Source organism: Phytophthora parasitica, assembly GCF_000247585.1.
Source record: "Phytophthora parasitica INRA-310 unplaced genomic scaffold supercont2.144, whole genome shotgun sequence".
Lineage (NCBI taxonomy): Eukaryota > Oomycota > Peronosporomycetes > Peronosporales > Peronosporaceae > Phytophthora > Phytophthora nicotianae.
Window position 1 is genome coordinate 1 of NW_008649130.1, and position 19,505 is coordinate 19,505.

At 47.1% G+C, this 19,505-nt stretch overlaps 6 protein-coding genes across 6 annotated transcripts; 2 read left to right on the forward strand and 4 right to left on the reverse strand.

The window, feature by feature from the left end:
* Positions 1 to 74: 74 nt before the first annotated feature.
* PPTG_19658 (argininosuccinate synthase) lies at positions 75 to 1,595 on the reverse strand. The gene has a single exon (XM_008918127.1). It carries the CDS (start codon positions 1,499 to 1,501, stop codon positions 236 to 238), a length of 1,266 nt encoding a protein of 421 aa, XP_008916375.1. The 5' UTR covers positions 1,502 to 1,595; the 3' UTR covers positions 75 to 235.
* A 575-nt stretch (positions 1,596 to 2,170) lies between these two features.
* Positions 2,171 to 3,608, reverse strand: PPTG_19659 (S-(hydroxymethyl)glutathione dehydrogenase/class III alcohol dehydrogenase). The gene is made up of 2 exons (XM_008918128.1): positions 2,447 to 3,608; positions 2,171 to 2,357 (listed from the first exon to the last, which is right to left on the reverse strand). Exons 1-2 carry the CDS (start codon positions 3,566 to 3,568, stop codon positions 2,316 to 2,318), a joined length of 1,164 nt encoding a protein of 387 aa, XP_008916376.1. The 5' UTR covers positions 3,569 to 3,608; the 3' UTR covers positions 2,171 to 2,315.
* A 5,907-nt stretch (positions 3,609 to 9,515) lies between these two features.
* Positions 9,516 to 9,881, forward strand: PPTG_19660 (hypothetical protein; the record flags this gene model as incomplete). Its single annotated transcript, XM_008918129.1, has 1 exon — positions 9,516 to 9,881. One exon carries the CDS (start codon positions 9,516 to 9,518, stop codon positions 9,879 to 9,881), a length of 366 nt encoding a protein of 121 aa, XP_008916377.1.
* A 428-nt stretch (positions 9,882 to 10,309) lies between these two features.
* On the reverse strand, positions 10,310 to 11,721 carry PPTG_24651 (hypothetical protein; the record flags this gene model as incomplete). The annotated part of the gene is made up of 4 exons (XM_008918130.1): positions 10,310 to 10,446; positions 10,763 to 10,810; positions 11,061 to 11,108; positions 11,709 to 11,721. 4 exons carry the CDS (start codon positions 11,719 to 11,721, stop codon positions 10,310 to 10,312), a joined length of 246 nt encoding a protein of 81 aa, XP_008916378.1.
* A 3,661-nt stretch (positions 11,722 to 15,382) lies between these two features.
* PPTG_24652 (hypothetical protein) lies at positions 15,383 to 15,589 on the reverse strand (the record flags this gene model as incomplete). Its single annotated transcript, XM_008918131.1, has 1 exon — positions 15,383 to 15,589. A coding segment is annotated over one exon (207 nt), but the record flags the coding sequence as incomplete, so codon positions are not given.
* Positions 15,590 to 18,384: 2,795 nt separating this feature from the next.
* On the forward strand, positions 18,385 to 19,057 carry PPTG_24653 (hypothetical protein; the record flags this gene model as incomplete). The annotated part of the gene is made up of 2 exons (XM_008918132.1): positions 18,385 to 18,806; positions 18,868 to 19,057. 2 exons carry the CDS (start codon positions 18,385 to 18,387, stop codon positions 19,055 to 19,057), a joined length of 612 nt encoding a protein of 203 aa, XP_008916380.1.
* Between the last annotated feature and the right edge of the window lie 448 nt (positions 19,058 to 19,505).

The following is a 19,505-nucleotide window of genomic DNA, read 5'->3' on the forward strand; positions in this document are numbered from 1 at the left end:
AGCCATTTTACTAGTTGAAGTCGTGAACCAATCGATCCTTCCTTTACATTTTGTGTGTAGGCACGGAAAGCTAGTGGAGAAGGCAAACGATAGCTCTCACAGAGCGCTCTGATCATATTCATTTTTGTGTTTCATGTATTCGGCACTACTCTGTTGCAAGTTGGAGCTGATTCTGGTGGCGTATCCATTCTCCTCATATAATAAGCAACCTCAATGCACTACAGCGCAATGGAGCTTACTTCTTGGGCTGGGGGCGGCATCGCCAGGCCTTGAGGCGCGTGGCGTTGATGCGGATGAAGCCCTGAGCATCAGCCGGGTTGTAGTCGAAGTTGGCACCGCCGCCCTCCTGGTCCATGGAGGCCAGGTCAGCGCTGTACAGAGCCTCGTCCGAGTGGCGGCCGATCACAGTCACGTTGCCCTTGTAGAGCTCCAGGTTGACGAAGCCCGTGATGTTCTGCTGCGAGAAGTCCACGGCGTTGCGCACAAAGTCCATCTCGGGGGCGAACCAGAAGCCGTTGTAGCAGTACTCGGCGAATTTGGCCGACAGCGAGTCGCGCACCTTCATGACCTCACGGTCCATGCAAAGACCCTCGAGGTCAAGGTGAGCGTGACGCAGGATGGTGCCGCCGGGGGTCTCGTAGCAGCCACGCGACTTGATGCCGACGAAGCGGTTCTCCACGATGTCAATACGGCCAATGCCGTGCTTGCCGGCCAGTCTGTTAAGCTCCAGGAACAGGTCCAGAGCGCCCGTAAGCTCCGGGGTCTTGGCCGTGAGGTTGGTTACACCCACGGGGATACCCTTCTCGAAGCGGACCTGGATCTGCTCGGCGGCGTCGGGGGCGTCCTTGGGGTCCACCGTCATCTTGAACATCTCCACCATAGGAGCGGTCATGGGGTCCTCAAGCATGCCAGCCTCGTACGACGTGTGGTACAGGTTCTCGTCCACACTGTAGGGGGCCTTGGGGGTGGCGTCGATGGGGATGTTCTGCTCCTTGGCGTACTGGATCAGGTCGGCACGGCCCTTGAACTTCTCAATGAACTCAGCGTCACGCCACGGGGCGATGGTCTTGAGCTGGGCGTCCAGAGCCTGAGCGCACAGCTCGAAACGCACCTGGTCGTTACCCTTGCCCGTGGCGCCGTGGGCCACGTACTTGGCGCCCTCGGACTGAGCAATCTCCACCTGCTTCTTAGCGATCACAGGGCGAGCCAGCGACGTGCCCAGCAGGTAGCGGGACTCGTAGATGGCGTTCGATTTGACCGCTTCGAAGATGTAGTGCTTGACAAACTCCTCGCGCAGGTCCTCAATGTACACCTTCTTGGCGCCCAGAGACAGAGCCTTGGCACGCACCTTCTCGTAGTCCTCGCCGTGCTGGCCCACGTTAGCGCAGTAGCAGATGACCTCGAAGCCCTTGTTCGTGAGCCACTTGAGGATGATGGACGTGTCCAGGCCGCCGCTGTAGGCGAGGACGACCTTGTCACCGGGTTGGGCCTTAACGCTCATGTTTGGAGTGGAGGTTGCTTGGTCTTCTTGGGCGAATTCCAGAATGAGATCCTTCCAGGCAAAGGGTCGGCTCTGGAGCAACGTACGCCGCTCAAATCCCCTCTAAACAGCATGTTGATCCCGGATTCTAATCACCATGATGAGGCTGGGCGAAACGGAATGTGTTATATCACAGGATATAGGTAAATGAGGTACAGAAATTCTTATTTCTTACTTAATATAGGTGTATTATGTATAAATAACTGCAGTGTGAACTTATTATCAAAGCCTATTCTTTGATACAGTAGTTGAAGGCAACTGAAAGATTGTTCTCGTGGCCATCGAAAGATGCGCATCAAATCAAAGCCACAGCGCGCTGGGCCAGCCATTCCACACTCCTGGTTATCAGATACGGGGTTAGTTTCTAGAAGAACACACGCCGCGCTTTGGTCAGCTCTTAGCAATGACATGAGGAGGAAACGAGGCAAACAATGACCAGAGCAGCAAAATGCCTTTATGCAGTTGGACTTGAAGGTATGGTCAAAGTTATTCTTTGGCGGACTAAGTACTGTAGTACTTCGTGATGATCATTGCAGTCCTTGTGCTCAGTTGACTAGAATAAGGATAACAGAATACGAAGCTTAGGCCACAGCTAACCGACCTCTGAAGAAGAAGCAACACAAGAACAATTGGGTTCAATCTTTTCATGTTTCCGGAGTACGAGAACGATCTCGCATCATCACGTTAACCTCATATAGCGCAAAGCAGACCCGAGCCACTCGCACATCTTCTCTAACTCGGCTGTTAAGCCACTAACGGGCGCAGACTTGCCTTCTTACTGGGGCACACCGTGGAAGTACACAATGGCGCGGATGCACTAATATCACGCATGAAAAGAAGCCAAAAGAATGTTAGTACGAATGGCACTAGGCAAATATGCATCCCATCAAAAAATAAAACACTTACGTCTCCCTGGTGCATGGCGTGGAATGCGTCGTTGATCTGTGGCAGGTCAAACTTGTGAGTAATGAACTCGTCCACCTTGATCTCCTTCTGCATGTACTTGTTCACCAACTCTGGGACACCGTCACGGCTCTTGAAGCCACCGAAAGCGCTACCAGCCCAGCGACGACCCGTGACGAGCTGGAACGGGCGAGTGGCCAGCTCCACTCCAGAAGCGGCAACACCGATAATGCACGACTGGCCCCAGCCCTTGTGGCAGCACTCGAGTGCAGCGCGCATGGTCTCCGGACGACCGATGCACTCGAACGTGTAGTCGAGGCCACCGAAACCCTCTTCCTCCGTCATCTCAATAAGCACCTCCTGGATCGGGCGGTCGGCGTAGTCCTTGGGGTTCACACACTCAGTGGCACCGAACTCCTTGGCAATGGGGAACTTCTTGGGGTTAATATCAATGGCGATGATCTTGCGAGCACCAACCGCCTTAGCACCCATGATACAGGCGAGACCCACAGCGCCCAGGCCGAACACGGCCACAGTCGAGTCCTTCTCCACCTTCATGGTGTTCACGACAGCACCATAGCCGGTGGTGATGCCGCAGCCAAGCAGGCAAACCTTGTCCATCGGAGCCGAGGGGTCGATCTTGGCCACAGAAATCTCGGGCAGAACCGTGTACTCGGAGAAGGTGGACGTGCCCATAAAGTGGAAGAGCGTCTCACCGTTGCGCTTGCACGTGAAGCGCGAGGTTCCGTCAGGCATAAGACCCTTGCCCTGCGTGTTGCGGATGATGGAGCAGAGGTTCGTCTTGCTAGACTTGCAGAACTTGCAGTTGCGGCACTGCGGCGTGTAGCACGGCACGACATGGTCGCCCACCTTGACGCTGGTCACGTCGGGGCCCACGCTCTCCACGATGCCGGCGCCTTCGTGTCCCATGATGACGGGGAAGATACCTTCCGGGTCCGCGCCCGAGCGCGTGTACTCGTCCGTGTGGCACACACCCGTCGCCACGATCTTGACGCGCACCTCACCAGCGCGAGGCGGCGCCACAATCACATCTTCGAGGACGTAGTCCTCCTTGGCGGCCCAGCATACGGCGGCCTTGCACTCGATCGGTTGCGGGGAGCTCATGATTGTTGGGCGAGGTCCAAAGCGATGATGTGGAGAAGAGGTCAATTTGAAAGTGTGCGGCTATCGGATACCGTCCGATGATTAGACTCCGATCCTGGTAGGACGTGAAAGTCGACTGACGCAATTGGTTTTTGTGACATCCAAGTCCAGACCATTTTACTTGCGAAATGTGAGAATCGAGTTAAGCGGGTTATTACATATGCAATTCACATCTTATGCTTCTAATATGTCAATCTATCAGCACATAATCTACAATATGAGGATATGTGATATCGGAATTTCACTTCGTGCCTCAAAGCTTCGCATGTCGTTGCTGGTGCAATGATCCTGACTGTAAGGCTCAGCCCCGACAGACTGATATGTTGACGACCAGCACTCACACTACGCGCCCCGTTGCTAATACAGATCATCCTGTCCTTACTAAATGAATTCTTTTTTACGTTGGCAAAACCACAGCGTTGACGTAACAAAAAAAAACTGGCCGTTGCCAAGGTCACCATCAGACACACCAACAATATTAGAGAGTGGAGGATGGTAAGGCCGCAAATAGGATCGCCATGAGCGCGGAACTGCTAGCTCTAGAAAGACGCATTGAGATTTTCACATCAGAAGGACAAACTACGTCGGCAACCTTACCAAGGAGCACAAAAGGAAAACACGCACGTAAAAATAATTGTTAGTCGATTTACATTGTGACCTGCACTTTTTAACCGTTGGGTGCCTTCCAAAACTGTTCTAAAACGGTCTTATCAGTTTAATCGGTAATTTATTTTAAATTACAAAACGGTTTAAAGCGTATCAAACCGGTTGCTGGAACGCGACTTTCGGGTATAGTGAAGTTCAGTTATGTGTTTAATCATGTTGCTACTTAAAGGTCGGATTAGAATTGTTTGATGAGACCAAAACGTGGTCTCACCAAACAATTCACCGTGATTAAACTTTAATGTACGGCTTTTTTATGCCAATTTTGTAAGGCACCCATTTTGGGAGAGGTCACTGAAATAAATTCAAGCCAATCACTTTGGACGTTTCACTGCTGTATGTCGGCGTGGTCTGACCTTGGCTGCTTTCTAAGAGCTGTCTTGGCCCAAGAAAACTCAAGAGCTTCGAACACTCGTGCGCAACACCTCGCTAGTGCACTGCTATAATGACTAGCTCGCTGGTTGCCTATAAAGCAAGTCCTGGACCAATCATCAGTCTATTGAAATTAGCGAGGTGCTAGATGTAGATTACATGTACTTCATGTACAGTGGGTACAGAAAGTCTATGTCCAAACAGCTGGCGAGATCAAATTCTGAATTTTTGAGTAGTGCATAGATCCAGTCAATCAAAACAAAATATCATCGAATAGCACAGACTGAAACGAATCAGAAGCCATTTTCACTTTGACGAGACTATATTTGCATCGCAAGTTATGGGACGTCGAGTCCCTCAGTAGGAAAAATAGGTGACAAAAAAGTCAATGCCCAAGCCACTCATTCTGGTTTTTGCCATGACTGGCACAAGGTAAGAGTCCTGAAACGCAGACACCCTCATTGCCGCAGTACTAACAGTTTTTTAATTGACCTAGAGTGGAGCATGGGAAACAGATTCGCGACCTCTGTGTCGCAAAACGCCACGACGGCCAAACCTATCAGGCTATCGCTGATGAGCTCAAGCTCCCAGTCTCTAGCATCAAAACTATTGTTCCAACGCAAAGAAAAACGGCCACACGCACTCCCTACTACGTTCTGGCCGCCCTCGAAAGACGACTGTCCGCCAGGACCGCCAGATCGTGAGGGAAGCGGAGAAAAATCGACGCCTTAGCGCTGAAAAGCTGGTCAGTATGGTCGAAAAGGACCACGGCATCGCTCTGTCAAAGCAAACAGTGCGAAACCGCATTAAAGATGAAGGCTTTAATGGTCGTGCAGCTCGAAAAAAAACTTTTTGAGCAAGAAAAACATCAAAGCGCGATATGCGTATGCACTACAGATGTTGAAGTTTAGGGACGATGACTGGAAGAAGGTAGTGTTCAGTGATGAGTCGTCCGTCTGGTTCACTGGGGCTGCGGGGAGGGTTTTCGTTTGGCGTAAGGTTGGGGAGGAGTTCAAGAACGAATGTCTAGCACCTGCATTTAAGTCTGGGAAGGAGACCTTGATGATTTGGGGATGTATCACCTACGAGGGTGTGGGTGCACTTCACATGTGTGACTCAAATATTAGTGGTGCGTCCTACAAGAGCATTTTGGAGCAAAATCTGCAAGCGACGGTCTCTGTGCTTGGTACTGGCGACGACTACAAGTTCGTACAGGATGGCGCTCCCGGTTATCGTGCTCGTCTAGTCAAAAACTACCTGAAAGAAAAAAAAGTGGAGCTTCTACCCCATCCAGCCCAGAGCCCAGATCTCAACCCAATTGAGAATCTCTGGGCTCTCGTGAAGCAAGAGCTGTCCAAGCGTCCTGCATCAAGTGTAGACGATCTGAAAGAGAAAATTCAGGAGATTTGGTATGATATCGAGCCGAAAACCGTTCAAGATCTCTACCACTCCATACCGAAGCGCCTACTTCAAGTTAAAGACAATCGAGGTGGCCACACGAAGTACTAAAGGTGCGTGAAGACTTTAGATAGTCTTAGGATGGTTACTGCTACAACATGAAGTGCAATAGTGTTATCAGCAGCTCTAAAAGTTGAGAATAAAAAAATGGATGTTCACTTTTTTTGCCATATAACTTTGCTTTTTTTTTTTTACAGGGCACAACTTCTAGCAGCTTCTATCAATCTGGTCAAATGATAGTCTGTTGGAAAGCTTTCACATCAGGCATTCATATCATGCATAGTAGCCAATTTAAATACCGTCAGGGACCAAACGCCGTGGGCCAACGTGGTCAAGGAGACGTTGGACGTAGACTTTCTGTACCCACTGTATGTAGCAGTTCATTTACAATTATAAGCTACAACCTTACAAAAAAAGAGAGTTGAAAAATCAACAACACGGCTAGCAACGTTTATTTGTAGGCGACTAGAATTAGGTGAAATGTCAGCGAACTGATGCAGGTAGAATCGTACGTTGTCTGCTTAGAGCTGTTGATAGGCACAACAAGACTAACGTAGAATTAAATATCGCTCCCAGTTAGTGTACGATGCTGTGAACTAACTTGTTGCCAAGTACACTACCGTATTTGTCGGATCGAATGAGACATACGGATCAAGTAAGACATCAAATTCATAAGGGTGACACCCCTTCTGATTCACTTACAAAACTCTTTAAATTAATGAAATGCGACAATAACGAAAATATAATATATCGAAATCCAAACAAGTTCTGTGATTTGAAGTTACTCAGGCACAACCGCATCTTCCGGAGGTGGCAACAAGTAAGTCCTAAATTTTCCATTGGCATCTCGAGGGCCTTTACGCGGCCAGGATTGTCGATGCACACTCCGGTTTAGTCCATATTGAAGAGGCTTCCATACCGATCTATCTCAGTGTATGCGGTAGAAAAAAACCGCCGTCCTCAACTTTACAGTTTATTGTCCGGGAAAAGACGTCAGCAATTTCCTAAATTGTACAAATATTTTCAATGAAATGAGTATAACCTTTAAAACAAATCGAAATTTGAAAATAACAATAATAACAATATACCTGCATGTTTACCCCTTTTTTCGTTCGCTTGTGTGTGATTCGGCGGACAACGAGCTTTTTCCGCTAAAAAAGCGAACTGTCCACGACAGGAGAGCACAGTGCGTCCTTGATGAGAAGAACACTGCATCGAATTTGCCATTCATCATTATGATGCACTTTGTCGTTACGCATAAACCCTTTGTTTGTCGCATTAACATGATACAGTCAAGCAAACTAAACGCATAGTAAAGTACATATTACAATTATTGTGTCATCCACAGATATGAATTTGAAAATTGATGAAATGGTACCTTTGTTCGAGCTCAGGATGGCGAATATAGTTTTTTTTTGCCTGGAGATGATGGTGCAAAGAACTTGTTAGACGCTTTTGCAGCAGCCTCCTTTAACTTTGTAGTGTCTTTGCGCCACGTGTAAATAGTTCCGCGCGTGGCGCTAAAGAGAGCGGCGGCTTCTACCGCTGAGTGCGCAGCAAGAGCACCCTGAAACAAGGAGTTAGATAGTATATTTAAGAAGATGAGGAGGAGATATACCTTGTACTTCTCCTTATTCTTATTCTTCGGTCCGCGTGGCATACTGAGCGTTTTAATCTAAGAGGCGGGAGTCATTTGAGCGCTTATAGAAAAACCTAAACGAGGTTTCATTTTTGACTTGATTAGGACCAATTATTTGTGTCTCACTCGATCCGACAAATACGGTACCTGGGTCATCAACACGCTTTCCACGTGTAGCAGTAGTCTTCACGGTGCTATTCTCATCTGGAAAGCACGCAAAAAGGTCGATAATAATAGAGATCTTTCGAAGAGAGTGATTTTGTAATTTGTGGTATACGGGACCAGAAACAGTCCATGATTCATCGCGATTTATACGCATCCCACAAACGTATTTCCACCAACCGGCAAAACCAGCCCCCTAACCAACATCTTTGTTGGTTGCTGGAACCTGTACAATCGCTATAACCTGTGCGTTCTATCATCCTCTCGAAAAAGCATTGGGATACCATTGATACGTCGTGCGATATGGAGGGTGTTTCGTCCACCACGGGATAAGCTGCATAAACACTTTAAGCAAATCCCCTCGGGAGTTACTAAGCCATTGCTTCATAGAAGCATGCGCTCCCTCGACTGTTGAGGTGCTTTGATGGCCAAAATGACTGTATTGACTCGTCCAGCATTTCACGATTTTCCGTTTATAAGGCCATCATTCGTTGTCCAGAAACTTGCCCATGGAACGTGACAAAACTCGTAAAAAAGCACTTCTCATTTCAAATTCTTCCGCAGTGTCAGAAATGATCGTCTCGTAATACTTCGCCAAGAAAATTTCTTTTTCTAGCGTGTCTTTTTTTACCACACAGATGCGTTTTGTCCGTCGATTCGACCAATTTTTTCCGCGCTTGAGCAAGGACGGTCAGGTTGATACGCCACAAACACAGTAACTTGGCTGAATTTGGGAAAATTTGTCTCAGTTGCATTGGTGCACGCTGGTTGACAATTAGTGAGAATTACACGTGGTAGAGAATGGCGTTGGAAATCATGATATCCTTCATCTTGGATAGAACTACGTGTAATACGGTTCCGCTTCACCAGGCAATCATATTTGCGCGAAAGGAAGTATCGTGTTCATCCCGGTGATGATGATAGCATTGAGTAGGGGCAGGCGATATTTGTTTTTATTGTATGTGCAGTTGAGCACAAGGCTTTTCATGAAATGCTGGGTTAGGTTGGTTGTTTCAGGATGGGCCCACATCAAATAACAAATACGCTTTGCTGTATCCACCTCGGAAGAACTATGGAATTTCTTAGCACCCAACAGTTCAGGTACTAAATTTGTGAGCATGCTATGTCCATTGGCATTTTTGTCAGGAAATTCTAGTCGTTTGTAAGTAAAGTTCCGTATATTTGCGCTGTTAATACGTCAGCATCTGCTTGCATTGGAATCAGAGTCGCTTGAGTTTGCTGGCAGCCCGGCGGGCTTCTCGCTGCCGGTGTACAACGTGCACACGCACGTCAAATGAAGGCAGATGATTATACGTTTGACTACCGTCGTCAGTGTACGCAATTTTTCCACCCACCTAGTAGGTAAATAGCTTCTTAACCCGCAATAATACTTCCTCCGTCCGAAAATATAAGCGGGTTTCGACAGAGAATCCGAACTTAAGCTCAAAGTGCAAATTTTACTCGTTTTGATTAGTTAAAATTCAAGAGCAGCCCCGTGCGGTTCGACACGTGGTCTTACTGCGACCATCCGACAACTGGATCAAAAGACACAGCCCCCCCCTAAAGACTGGCACTACTCGGATTTCAACTTTTACCTTTCGCCAGTCTACCAAAATGAGCGCGCGCTCCGCCGCAACACCTCGGACGCGCAAAACCTTAACTCCAACTGATCGTGCGGCTGTCGCTGCATTCGTACTAAGTGTTAGCATCGCGCTACAGCCATCAAGAGGCTCCATCCAAGCTTGCGCGGCCAAGAATGGCTGTAGCGACGACCAGATCTCGCGTTTGTGGCGCCGAGCCGTTCAGGACATCAAAGTAGGCAACCCCATCAACTACGGCAGCAGTAGGAATGGAAAGAGCGGTCGGAAGTCACGCATGACAGAAGCGTTCCGCGAAGACCTCAGCAGGCACATCGACCTTAACGTTTTAGAGGATCGCACGGATATTCGCACTTTAGCGAGTATTCTAGGTATTCCATAATCGACCCTACATGACTGCTATCGCGCTGGTGTGTTTCGCAGCCACACTACACGGGTGAAGCCGATGCTAACAGAGAAGCAGCATGTCGACCGAGTCAAGTTCACTGAAGGGTTCGTGCACCGAGGCTCAAGCAATACGCTGTTGTTCGGCCGCATGATGGACTATGTGCAATTGGATGAAAGTGGTTTATCTGTGCAAAGAGAAGCAGCAACTATATCTCGGAGAGCACGAAGACGTCCCTCATATTACTGTGAAAGACAAGAACTTCATCATCAAAGTAATGTTTCTTGTTGCTGTCGCGCGACCACGACGGGACACTAATCGACATCGTGTCTGGGACGGAAAGATAGGTTTATGGTCATTTTTTATTTGAGTACGAGAGCGCTCGAGCAAGAACCGCCCTACTGGTACGTTAGAGTTGAAGACATTTACAGTCGATCGTGACATGTATCGCCGAGCGCTGTGGGCATTCCGCGCATTAAATCGTTGTGGCCTTTCGGAAAAACGCGTCGTACTTCAGCACCACAACGCAGAGCCGCACGTCGCTGCTGATGACCCAGAGGTGCTGGTTGCGTGTGGATGGGGAATGAGCATTAGCCCCCACCAGCTAATTCACCCGATTACAACGCAAATGATCTCGGCTTGTTTGCTTCTCTGCCGTCCTTACAGCACAAAAAGAAAGCCAAACGATTGAGGACCTCGTTAACAACGTCGACGTCGCTTTTAAACAGCTTGACTTCTCACTATTGACAGAGTTTTCGTCACGATGCAGTCCGTACTACAAGCTTTCATGGATATGAACGGCAGCAACAAGTACAAGATTCCCCATCTGACCAAGAGTCAGATAGAGACGATAAATGCCTTGCTCCCTCGCTCCTTACCTTGCAGCGCGCTAGTGTATGCCAAAGCCAAATATTTCTTAAGTTCGGCTGAACATGAAAATTAACATTATACCAAGCTTAACGCTTATATTTCCGGACAACTTTCATTTAGAGAGCCGTTTATATTTCGGGCGGAGGAAGTATGCTTTTAAACGCCGAAACAATGCATAAACTTTCGGCGATGGACACTTGTCGGATTCCAACTCTCGTAGTACCTCGATAATGGGATCGATCAGCTTCATCACGTATTCTAGTAATTACCAATAATCTGGACCGAAAACAATAGTTATAACTTTACCGAGAGATACTCGGTTGGCCGCTGTAGCGTGGAAACGCTTCAGCAGCTCTGTGTTGTCGGGCACGTCATGATAGCCATGTCAGCACGCTTCTAAGACAAGCGTGTACGGTATACCAACGCGTTTGAGTCGGAATAACAAGAACACGTTGCAAGTCAGAGCTCGTTAGAGTTGTTGCCTGATGTAGCGAGTGATACTGATCAACTAAAGCGTCATGAGCTTGAATTACCGTTGTCTGAAGCTGTCGGAGCTCATCCAATAGAGCGTGATGATCTTGAGCAAACTTTGCGATAACCATCACTTCGCTGTGAATCTTGGTAAAGGGCAGCATCTTCAAGACATCCTGAATTACCGGTCAATGTCATGTGCAGCACAGCCACATGCAAAAATGGTCAGCTTCGCTTTCAAAATTCCCCCATGAGTTGACCATATTACTTGCATTGACCGTCATTACACTTGAAACCACAGCCCCCATTTCCTCTTGAACTTATTTTTTGACTCGCTCCAATTCTTTCCTCTGTATGCTGTACGGAAGCGACGGCCAAAGCAGCGACGGCCATAACGTTTATAATACTGGCATTGTTGCATCGCTCCATAAATCAATGACAAAAGAAACCACACGCTGTCATTTTATTAGCGCTATAACGTACTGCCTGCGCTCATCGCGCATCCGCTGAAGCATTGGTCCTGCAGAAGAAATTACCAATCCAGGAGCTAACAAGTGAAGGAACCGCTGGAAAAATGGTGATTCCACAAGCACAAACGACAGCGCGCAGCCAAAAATTATTTGTGCGAAGGCAAATCAAATTGTATCTGTGTGATCTGAGGGCGACCACCTCCACCAAGTGCCGCCGCTTCATTAAAGCTTGTTGGTGCAACCACCGCACTCACTGGCGGTCAGCCAAACGTTATCGGAGTCGCACTAGCTGTCTGTCGCTGTTGCCTTTTCGATGCCTCCACCTTCATATATTCGTTCCACTGTTGTTTTACGAAGGGCGGCGCTTGCTGACATCCAACAAGATATGGAACCGTGAATCGTCCGGGTTCATCAGTGTTAATACGATTTTGGCAGTATCTGCACTCGGCAGCAGGCTTCGCGGTCGGCTGTGTCTTCTTCTTAAAACATACCCCTACTGCGTGAGGTGGTCTTTCAGGATTTCGTGACAGAGAACGGGAAGATTATGCAGGAGATTGTGTTTGTTGCTGCTGTGCTGCACTTTGGCGTGGCGAGATCTGTGGCTCGGACTTCGATTCTTGCTGCAATGTACGAGACTCAGACATCCATCGTTGACATACTGCATCAGCTTCTACTCGACGCTGCCAAACTCCAGCGGCATCGGACCCTCATACAGCCAGGTAATCAGGTGATGCTGGCACTGGTCGATACTGTTCCGACAACGGTGTACCTCGTGATACCGGGAAGCTGGGCGATGCTGGAATTGGTGGAGGTTGCACAGTTGTAGTGGGTAAGGTGCTTCTGCGAGCTCGGAGAACAACAGTGGACAATCAGTACAACCTTCTAATTCAGTATCTTCCCGCTTGCTTGTAGATAGCTTTGTGGGAATTCTCCAAAGTAATACATCACCAGAGATTGCGCCAGATCATCACATGGTATTGTATTGTATTAGGGGGCTACAACTAGAGTAGTATACGGCTCGCTTTTCTGGGTTGGAAACCGTTCCTATTGGTTCTAAATGGTTCTAAAATTGAACAATATGGGCGACATTTTCAAACAACACAGTTGTTTACCTTTTATAGCTGCATCTGTTCACGAGTAATCGTGTTGAAACCGCTGCTGCTCTAATTCATCGCGGCAAAGCTGAAGTTCTTCTCTAGGTAGCTTAACGCTTTGTTCTTCTAATTTTCTGCGCTTAACTGCCTCCTTTTACTCACATTCCAAAAAAGCTCGAAGGAGGTGACGCTTTGACGTCCATCTTTCTCCTGTTTCATGTGCAGCTGATCTTTCGGCAACTCTGAATTCATTTCATATCATGTACTAGACCATGATAACAATTAAATAACTCAATATACCTTTCCTCCGCAGCTTGCATCAGCCTCTTGCCTGCCGATACCAACTCCTACGTTTTCCCCGCAGCCTTGTCCTTCTTTGCCTGATATGCAACCGCTGCAGCATTCTTGAGATGCTGTAGCTGCTCAAGAACCCAATCTTCACCCGTGTGCACTTCGGAAATGACGCTTCAGCTCTATTGCGTCTTGTTTGAACCGCATATTTGCGAAAGAGGAGGCACGTACGGTCTCGACAGAACCGATAACTAAAGTTTGCCGTCATACTTTTTTTTAGGTGGCACGTTTTCGCTCCCCATATGCTCGTTACGGCATTTGTCTCGGCTGCAAACGGAAGTGTGGAGAGGACTTTGCCAAGTAGTGCCTTATCAGCAAGTGCGTTGAAGCAGGACCTGTGCTCTGACGCGTCGGTTTTGCTGCTCTCAGCTGTATCGTCGGACACAGCTGTCTGTCGCTCAACGAAGTCTTGCTATACATACAAGGGACGCTTGACTTGCTCTAACTAAAGCGACAGTGCCGATCCACTGAGGAGCAAGTCACTCGCAAGGCTGTCGTTGTCATCTTCGTCCGCCATCGTTGGTGATGAAGGGGGGGGGGGCATTGGGTTGATCTTCTGATCACCTTACGTGTCGCCGCGAGTCTACTTAATCAGAACGACTCTTTTATTCGTTGTAAAAGTCGTTTTCGAACTGTAGCTGAAACTATCTAATACGTTTTGCTTCTTCCTCACATATGCACAATGAGCGGTACCGAATAGTGGTAACTTGACATTTGCTTTTATATTGCGGCTACCATTAATGTCCATTTGGTCGACGACTTTCTTAGTTGGCGTTGTCGCCCATGGAAACTCTACATCCCATACTAAAATAATATCCATTAGAATGAAACTACCTAGACGATAATTTGTTGTGTCTGACAAATTCACCACATGTAGAGAGAGAAGCACCAATTGGTCGCTACAACAATTCTCTAGTACTACTTGCAGTTCGTTCGACAACAAATGCGGTTGGAGTGCTTTTTCTGGAGCTGAACAAGGACCAATTTCATTACTATTACGATACAGAACCAACCTAATAAAAGATTACTATATCGTTCGTGGGTTCATCCAGATACTTTGGAATTTGCCCGTGATCATCTGGATATCTTGGTTCTCGACTGCACATACAAGACCAACAAGTACGACAACCCACTACGTAACATTATAGCAATTACTTGCTTAAACACTATCCTTCCGGTTGCACAGTGCTGGTTGCCCAGGGAGGCCAACCAAATTTCATTTGGGCGCTTTCAACTCTAAAGAAGCTACTAACAGACAGTGAGATAATATTACCTCGTCTGCTCGTCACTGACAGAGATTTGGCTTGTATTAACTCTATCGACTGCACTTTTCTTCTGCTGACAAACTTGGCTGTCGCTGGCACGTAAATAGGAATGTGGAGGCCAGGGTACGAAGTGCCCTGGTAGAAGTGAGATTTGCACAGATTGATTTTTATGGTAAAACGAAAACGAACACTAATAGAACCAATGCTTTTTTTTTTAGGAATATCATGCAGCAGTGCACGCTAAGACCGAACAAGACTTTGAAAGTGCAGAGGTGTTTTGCGAAGGATGCATTCGTCTCTTATTGACTATCTCGATAATACATGGTGGAAATACAAAGAAAAAAATTGTTCGCTGTTGGACTGACAAACATTTGCAATTTGATTGCCTTGATACGTCTACAGTAGAAGGAACACATGCAAAAATACAGTCGTGACTATTGTCCTCAAAAGGTGATTTATTGACCATCTTCAACAAATTGATACCACGATGGATATCTGGAGTCAATGTCGTGAGTTATGATTCTCAGTGTGACGAGAAGACAATTCCTTATAGACTAAGCGATCCAAATTTTTGCGAGTTGTAAGAAAAATAACTGCCCACGCTCCCACTAACTCGCATAAACGGTGGAAGCAAGCCATCACCATTATACACGACTATATTAAATATCTATAAAAACAAAAAGAAATTAAACCATGTTCTGGAACATATCATCGCTGCTATGGCCGCCCTTGCATTCATGACATGATTCGAATATATGAATCAACTACACAATTCAGCGGGAACCTCACGGTTCTGGTCGTCATTAGTATGAACGCAGGAGTACAATAGTGGATATCGATGAAATCTTGGAGCCAACCACTTGGACTAATCAACGGCGCCGCCTCAAAAAAGAAATCGCACCAAGCAGGATGCAGCGCCAGCAGTACGCGACGGGAACCATCATCATTTGAAATTGAAAACGTGTCCCTAACAATAGCTACACAAGCTCGCCATTTCCCTCCATCGAATACGTTATGTGGTACTGAGTATAACCTAGATAATGGTATTCTTGACGCGTTCCTCCCACCACGGACTTATGGGGTTTACCGATGCCAGCCACGGCCTCGAACGCACTGCCGGCTACGATGTCAAACACACCGCCGGCCACGCCGTCTAACGCACTACCAGTTACGGAACCGAACTCACTGGCAGCAACAAACTTCCAGGTCTGAATGCACCCCCCCTACGAAGCGTACGCATTCTTCTGCACTGCCCATTTTGCGTTTTGCTCCAGGTAGAATAATAAATTCACTTGGTTTTTGCGTTTTAGTCTAGGCCAATTCTGTGCATCGTATTTTGGAAAGTGTCCGTCTACTGTTTGGCCTTTATTGGACCCGGTGCTCCGAAGTTCGATGCTCCGTAGATTCTCCCGCGTGATGCCATTCTATGTGATATTGTAGAAATTTTGAGCGTGTCAATTTGACGTGAGTTACAACTGTGGAATTGTTAAGCAAGTACAACACATTACCTACATACCCAGCTAAAATCAGTACAACTCGAAAAGCACGCCCCTCGGGATCACACGATACACTCTGGCAACCAATATATATCAGGCGTTGCTTGGGGAGGCAGATTACTATAAGAGGTCGAAGGGATTAATTACACGGTCTGCGGGTGCCTAGGGCGGCGCCGTAAACTGAATCAGCTGCCAATGGACAACCGACTGTTAAGTTGACACTGATTGCGGGTACAGTACTGTAAAATGGCCACTTCGCTCGAGAAATGTCATTCTCCAGAATTTATCGGACATTGGAGCCATTAGTTTGTAAGATTACACGATGTCCTGAATTTCCCAAATGTAAAGAGGCTCAATCAGCCAAGCAATTGGGAGTCGCAACTCTGAAGGCAATCACTGATTTCAAAGAATTTTGTGGGATATTTTGCTCTGTCGGACTTGCATACAAAAACCAAAACATTTGCGCGCGAGGGGGGGGAGGGATAACCAATATCAAAACATTCTACATTGCCCATTGCTCTGGCAAAATTATGGGTCATTATTGCATCTGCTATTATCTGCAGGCAACAGGAGTGATGCGGGAGAATCTACGGAGCATCGAAGTTTGAAGCACCGGGTCCAATAAAGGCCAAACAGTAGACGGACACTTTCCAAAATACGATACACAGAATTGGCCTAGACTAAAACGCAAAAACCAAGTGAATTTATTATTCTACCTGGAGCAAAACGCAAAATGGGCAGCGCAGAAGAATGCGTACGCTTCGTAGGGGGGGGGGGGTGCATTCAGACCTGGAAGTTTGTTGCTGCCAGTGAGTTTGGCTCCGTGGCTGGTAGTGCGTTAGACGTCGTGGCCGGTAGTGTGTTTGACATCGTAAGCGGTAGTGTCTATGACATTGTTGCCGGTAGTGCGTTTGAGACTATGGCTGGTGGAAGTTATGTTGTTCTAATTGTGTAGGCGAGCGGTGATAATATCACAAGAAGTTTTAAGTTGCCGGCAGAGAGTCACCACAAGCTAAGGCATAGATCACCTTCGTTGTCATAACTATGGAACCATCCCTCCCTCCTGCACAAACCTTTGCTGTTGACGTCACTAGCGACAGTAACACTCGTTTGTCAGACGATAGTATCGTCATCGGTCAATCGGAACAGCTACCCATGGGTGATATTTGTCGTGGTTCTGCAAATGAAAGTCTGCCGACTTTTGATGTTTGAAACACAGAGATAAGTGCTGAGCATTGCAAGGTTAGACAATTCTTTAGAGACGAACGTTGTGCAAGTGCGCTCAGCTCGGTTCAAGTTACTACTGAGCCTCCCATTGAAGGTGTCCACCCTTTGGAAGAAGCAGAAACAGAAGCTGCTTTACATGCGTGGACAGTGAGTCACGGATTTAATGTAACAAAAAACAACTAGAGCGAAAATCTGAAGGTGGCGTTGTTTACAGCTTGCGATCAGTGGGGGAAGCCGAAAACACACGGAAATGTTATGAAGAAGATCGGCGGCGGCCAGATAGGCGATCAATGGAAACTGGTTGTCCAATGCGTATTAAACCTTACGTGTTGATATTAAGAATCCCAAAGATTGAATACACTAGGAACGGTACCGCGTGGCCACTTAAAATCTGATGATCCACGAGTGCACGTAATACATCGGCAAAAAGAAGCAGGACGTAGTCGTACTACTAGTGATGTCAGTGTGAATGATTTGTTTTTTGCGCATTCCGCTGCTGGTATCTCGACTAGAAAAACGTACGCGTCGATTCTTCACAATGACATCGACGCTTTGGTAATACAAAAGACATATCGAGTGAAAAAGCGAGCAGGTGTAAAAACCTTCCGCCACCCCAATTTCTGATGATTTGCTTTAAGTATCAGAATTATTAAGTGTGCATATTGATTCATGGCCAAGGCGAAATACTGTCTCGGCGGTCTTGGTCTCTTATCCCGATGGTGTGAAGGTGTCTGGGCGGCTTTTTTAGGCTTGGTTTCAGTGGCGGTGGTGGCGAAAGTGTGAAACGATAGAAGCAACTACGATAACTACATATAAACGGCCAAATTCTGGTGGAGGCGGTACCAGCTGGACGTACTAGATTCTTTTGTCAGCAGTACTCAGTACCTTGTCCATCTCCGTGTTCCAGAGCGTTGTATACAGTTTGTAAGGCTACAAATGGTATGTGCAACTCGACTCAGAGCGTTTTCAGTTCCCAAGCAGCTCTCGGATAAAATATTCAATATCAATAGTACCTGTATTTATTATATGGGATAATTAACTATTGAAGAGTAGGACAGCGAAATTCTATAACTCGCGAACACAATATACTACTATACTAGTATTTGTCGGTTCAGTCAGCGACCGACGGTCTAATAACTGTAGTTGTACGGACCAGACTCCGTGACTGGTAGTCACCTATTAACTGATTTTTGCACAAATTTCTGATCATCATCTCTCGCTTTCAATCCTTCTATTTACTGCAAAAACGTTTAAGAATGAGCGCTGCGCACAACCGCAACCTCTGTCGCTTTTTCTTTGTCGCCGTTGTGGATCGCTACTACACATGCAACTACTCTGTGACACAGCGCAACAGCTCCCATCAAGAGGCTACACCAATCTGGCGAGCCATCTCAAGGTCAAGTAACCTGGCTACGTTGCCGACAACGAATCCCACCAGAAGACGGGCGGGGTCGCTCACAACTTTGGGGTTTATCAACCAAACTGCGTCTAACATGTACCAGTGGATTGAGTGGATCGTCTTCCGCAGCATGCCTTTGAGCGAGATTGACGATCCACTCACGAGAAGCATGTCCAAGCAAAAACTCGTCTGTCAAAGACTTAAGCGCTACATGTCTTTGCTAGTGACAGCTGTCGAGGCCGAGATTAGTGCAGATATGTCTGGCTTAAATGATTTCATGTTTGACGGGTTCGCGTTTTCTAGAAACCTACGTAGCTCTCCACTGTGTGTACTGGCATAGGGGACAGCTCAAGCAAGTGCTGCTCGCCATTTCACCAATGGAGGAAGGTGAACTAACGGCCCAATCACATTACGACTTTATCAAGAAAACCAGCTATATTTTCCACCTATCAGAATCAAGCCTTGCGATTTTGATTGGTGATAGTTGCGTTACCAACCAAGCTACTGAGACAATCCTCAACGTCCCCTGATTTGATGTTCATCTCACCGCTGTAAACTGGCCGTGTATTCATATTTGAGCAACTCCAAGGCGGAGGTCCGAGATCTTTAACAATGGGCTTTCACCAAAATATTGCGATTTTCTAAATCCTGCAACATTGCCCGGCCAAGATGAGATTATTTTCAGTCAAAGGGATACTGTAAATTTACATTAGGCAAAAATCATTTGTAAGAAAGCAAATCGCGGTTCAGATAAGATTTGGTGGATACATACACTGAATCGAACCACCAAGTGATCTCCAAGTGCAGATTCCAGATCGACTGGAGCTTATTACTTGACTAGGAGATCATTCAAGTCTCAACGACCCCCAAGTACCGGCTATTAGAAGCGATAAGCAAACTTGCCTAAAATGCAAACACACCCAAATCAAGGCAACCACTCGAGTGGATCCAATTCCAGTGCGTCAGGCGCAAGCTCGA